Here is a 5000-nt window from a genome sequence, read left to right on the forward strand (position 1 = left end):
GAAAACTGAAGACCTTCAAACAATGTATATGTGTAGTATGGCTGAGGTTCCTTGCAACTAGTTGGGGCTTGCTGCAGACACAACCACACCATGTCACGCAAACTTGAGCAGTACATGGTTCCTACAACTGTTATAGAAAAACAAAGACATATCAATTATACAATGAAAAACAAAGACATATCAATTATACAATGAAAAACAAAGAGTATATACAAAATGTATTTCTTTACAAGCAGTGGACATATGCATGTATGTGTGAAAAATGCCAAGGTTTCTTTTTTAATATAAAACACACTTTCACAGGTGTTTTAACACAAAAAGATTTCAGGGATGATTGAAGTATTTTGCTGCACTTACCATTATCCCAGACTTTCACTTGTTCAGCTTCAGGATATGTCAGGGGCTTTGAGATAAACTGCTCATCACTGAGGAAAAAGCTCCCTTCCTTCTTGTTGGCATTAGAAGCTCCAAACAGAGTCAGGTAGATATTCTCCTGAGCTTGCTTATTACTGCACTGTTGTTTCACTTTGTTTAAAAACTTATTCTTTTCAGATTCAGTTTTAGCCATATGGTTAAGGACATGAGCAGCCTGAGATAGTCTGTGACAAGTTAATTTATACCAGAACTGATCTCTTGAACTCCACGACTTTGACTGCGTGGCACTTTCAGATGACCGGTATTTGCAGGCATGAAACAGCAGTGCTCCAGCACTGGTACTTGTGTGAGTAAGGCCATCCTGTAAGACAAAATCTCACTTCAATTCACAATATCAACTAGAATCCAAATACTGCAATTGCCAACTTGTAATTTTTTAAAATCAATTTTTAAAAATCTGAACCTTTCCTTAAATTATAATTTAAGAAGTGGTAAATGTTTGAATTGTTACCTTCTTTGCATTTTGTAAAAGGAATATAGCCATATGCAGGTACAACTGGCCCACCATCATCTGACCAAAAGAAGAATTCTGATCCACCACTTCTAAACTGGTCTTCAAATCTTGATCAAACCTATGAAAAGGGGGAGAACAAGGTATAAAAATTAATTCCAACATTATAAAAAGTCAAATGAAAAAAATCACCCAGGTAAATACGGATCTGTAGCCACACTCAAGTGCTATCACTATGATACCTGTAATTACAAGACAAAAAATACAATTCAACACAATGAAGAACATAATATGTAATTAGACTGACTTGTGTAGGAGTGCAGCAGCATCTGTGAGGGTACACTGGGATAGGAGTGCAGTACTGCTGCTTGAGGCCAAAGTGAGGTAGACAAGTCGCTCTTGGGCAGACAAATAGTTGATGTGGAATTCCTTTTCATTGCTAACATCAGCTGATGAGCGGTATTCCTAAAAATTGAGATAATCTTTTTTGAAACCTTAGGGTCTTTTCAATAAAATATATACATTATTGCTCTACTAAAAAGATATTTATGCATACATGTACCTGTAATATTTCATCTAACCATTTTGTAGACATAGTAAAGATAACTATATCTTCAGTGATTACTAAAGAACATTTCTCACCTGCATGATATCAAATAGGGTTTTATACCATTCCAGTGATTCTGAAAATGGTTTACGTGCCTCCACCTGACACCCATAATTGTAGGCTTCATTGAGCTTATTTTTGTCTTCAGCTCCCCAGTCTTTATACAACTGCAGGAGGTTGGTTTGTAGTCTAACATCTGTTGGATTAGCTTTAATTTCATCTGGCAAAGAGAAAAGAAAAATTCATGAAAACCGTTTGTCAAAAGTACATCAATAATACCATACTTTATGAATTCATGACGATAAATAAGCTGAAACATTTGAAACATTTACCTAGGTATAATTTTTCAAGCTCCTCCCGTGAGTGTGCTCCTGAACCCGTGAGAAGAGCTTCACGTAACTTGACAACACTTTCATTGTGAGGATAGAGCCTATGGCCTTCTTCTGCCCAATACAGACGTACCGAATTGTCACACTGTACTTCTGTATATAGCTCACAGACTGAAATAAAATTAGACATTAAAAATAGAATATTATGATTACACCAAAGCAAATTTGACAAAGCCAAAATATGAGAAAACTAGAAATTTGTCATGTGAATGTGTTTATAGATTCATATAAACATGAATGTGTCTGTTTCTGTTTACATTACATTACATTACATTACATTATATCATATATATAAATATAAATATAAATATAAATATATAAATATATATAGATGTAAAAATAAATTACCAACTTACTTTTCAAAATGAGGTCCTTTTGGCCACCACCTAGTTCATAGGAGGTCTTGTAAGATTGTACTGCCTTTTCTTTATTTCCAAGACCTTCATTGATCTGGCCTAATAAACGATGAGCATCTGTTGCTTTAGGGCGCACTGTTAGGAATTCACTCAAGTAACGACGGGCACTCTCATACTCATTGATGTTAAAGTAGAGCCGGGCAATGTTATAACCCCGAACTTTTCTCTGAAAGATAATTTAACCATGTTTTAGAAAAAATGTTAAGCTATGTTTTAGTTTTAAACTACTGTAATAGTCACATTCTACCAATGCCTGATAATGAAAAAGCACACCTGATATTTATATTAAGAAATTATAAGTTCAATTTACATGCTATATATACTCCACTAATCCACTAATTGATGCTCATATGCATTCTCCATCTTCTGTCAATATGCAAATCATATTTTAGTCATTTTTTTCAGTACAAGTATCTCTCCATTTCTGTGCACTAATACCCCCCCCCCCCCCCCCCCCCCATCATGTAACATGTCCAATCAGATCATATTTTTATCTACTGGCACTCAGGAGCCACAAAAAATGAAAACATGATTTGTGTTGTCAACAGGGAAGCTGAGTTAGTGATGTTACTTGATGCCAACAAGAAATAAAGATATGATAGCTCAGCAAACAGATGCAGAACTCAAATTAATAATTTTACTTTAAAGATTTGGTAGATCTTGCTAAAACTTAATGCTGTGGCTAAATCAACTGTCAATTTTGTCACTCAGGCTGTCATAAGCTACAACTGTGATTATGTTGCAAGCTGTTTACTAAACACTGCCAGGGAATTTCACAATGTAACAGATCCTTGAAACGTTTTCATCAACAAGCAAAAGAATGTGAAAGCTAGGCAAAAAAATAAGGAAACAGAGCTTTTACTTTCAACCAATTTAATGAAGCCTCTCTACTTCTGTTATCTTTATTGCTATATCAAGGAATTAGCTAATATGGTGGATCTGTAAATGACAATTAGTTTATTTCTTTCACTTTCTAAAATGGTTAACTATTTCTATCTTTTGTTACAGTTCCATTTTTCATTGTATTTACTTTGTGGCACCTCTAAGGACTACTATTAATTTGACAGTATTTATGTTCTATGAGGCATCAACCCCATAGGCCTATGATGAGATGCAAGCACCCATACCATGCACAGTTAAACCTGCTCTATACTGTGTATGTATAAATTAGTCAAATTCACTTGTTTGGCACCCTTTGCAAACATGGATAAGTTTAGCATTTCAAAATATACATAGTCTTCTTTTTTTCTCTTGTTTAAAAAATCATATGTGCCACAGTCATTACTAGAGAGCAAGGCAAATATAACTCTGATAATTCATAAATTTACTCGTGAGAATCTGACTATGCATGACACCTGTTCAATCTCAGGAAAAGAAAGACTGGTAACTTAATCCTGGAAAGTGGACTGTAATTTGCAAAATTTCTTTTGAAAAAGAGTAAGTGGTGTTAGACAGCAATATAATAACAATACAAAATATTTTATATAATTTATAAAATATTATATTTAACAACTTGTTTTATATAACTTAAAAGTATAAAACACGTGTAAGCACAAGTATTCAATGTAAGCTGATTAGAATAAAGGAGATGTGGCAAAACAGAGTATTAAAGAATACGCAATTATTTAGTATATGGAAAACTTTGGTATGGGTAAATGCCATTGTAATGGATTACCTGGCTGTAGTTCTACAATAAGGTTGACTTTAAAGAAACCCATAAAATGTAATTCATTACTTTTTAGCCACCTTATATATCTTGATGCAGTGCCTCTTTAGTTGGCTCTCACTCTTGTGGAGCATGATGAATGCAGTGCCTCAATTTACATAAATTTATGCAACAGAATCTACTGTCCTTTGCATTTATTCTTTTGATTACATATCAATTACAAACCTGAAAGTCTGTCACTGATTTTCCCAGATTAGAATTGCCATTTTATCTGCCACAGCAATAAATCTCCACAATATATATGCCAGCATCACAGATTTTGAAAATGTCCATGGATTCATAATCAAATAGGGATCCACTCTAGGTTTATTTTGCTTTAATATGTAAAGGAGTTTTGTTGGCATTTATTGAAGCATAAAACAGGGAATAATTATGATTATTCTTAAAAATTCTAGGTCTTCCCTCACAAATAAGTTTTGAGGGGCCTTTATCTGACGACAAACTGCAAGGTAAATAAAGTTTTGTCTTGTCAGAATATACACAGAGTTTTGTTAGGTGCTTGCTAAGAACACGACTGAAGCTAAAGGAAATATACGTTCCTCATTCATATATATTTTGTTCAACAGAGTTTGGAATTCTTCTTTTTGATAAGTTCCAGGTAGGACTCCAAGCTCTTTTTTACTAGGATACATAAAGGTTTGCTTGCCTTAGATGAAGCATTGGGGCTGCAGCATCACTCAAATGCAAGCCTAAATATGCTGACTGATAGATGACTATGGCCTTAATTTCACATTCATGCTCATTTACTCATGATTTTAGTTATAAGAACCATTATCAAACAATACTGAAAGTTGTCTGAGGTATCCTTTGTAGCCATGACATTTTTTTTTATCTTAATCTAGTCCTATTCTGAACATTTACCTCATCCCTACCTAATATAATACTCAATTTCCTTGTTGCAGCTCATGACACTACTCAAACAAACCCGATCTAAAGCAGACACATAAACAAAGGAAAATAACAACTTAGACTAGCA

At 34.1% G+C, this 5000-nt stretch overlaps 1 protein-coding gene across 10 annotated transcripts in view; it reads right to left on the reverse strand.

Annotated features, from left to right (window-relative positions):
* Nucleotides 1-5000, reverse strand: part of LOC125040042 (E3 SUMO-protein ligase RanBP2-like) — a 41747-nt gene that overhangs the window by 36040 nt on the left and 707 nt on the right. For all 10 annotated transcript variants that reach the window (XR_007116163.1, XM_047634476.1, XM_047634481.1 and 7 more), the window contains exons 2-8: nucleotides 2239-2464; nucleotides 1826-1993; nucleotides 1529-1713; nucleotides 1194-1351; nucleotides 887-1007; nucleotides 358-736; nucleotides 1-127 (exon numbers count right to left, since the gene is read on the reverse strand). The exon at nucleotides 1-127 is cut by the window's left edge and continues 110 nt beyond it. Coding sequence is in view for 9 of the 10 variants with exons in the window: in XM_047634476.1 (XP_047490432.1) it covers nucleotides 1-127; nucleotides 358-736; nucleotides 887-1007; nucleotides 1194-1351; nucleotides 1529-1713; nucleotides 1826-1993; nucleotides 2239-2464 (1364 nt within the window). In the remaining variant the exon portion in view is untranslated. The remainder of the gene's footprint in view (nucleotides 128-357; nucleotides 737-886; nucleotides 1008-1193; nucleotides 1352-1528; nucleotides 1714-1825; nucleotides 1994-2238; nucleotides 2465-5000) is intronic.

Source organism: Penaeus chinensis, chromosome 28, assembly GCF_019202785.1.
Source record: "Penaeus chinensis breed Huanghai No. 1 chromosome 28, ASM1920278v2, whole genome shotgun sequence".
Classification (NCBI taxonomy): domain Eukaryota; kingdom Metazoa; phylum Arthropoda; class Malacostraca; order Decapoda; family Penaeidae; genus Penaeus; species Penaeus chinensis.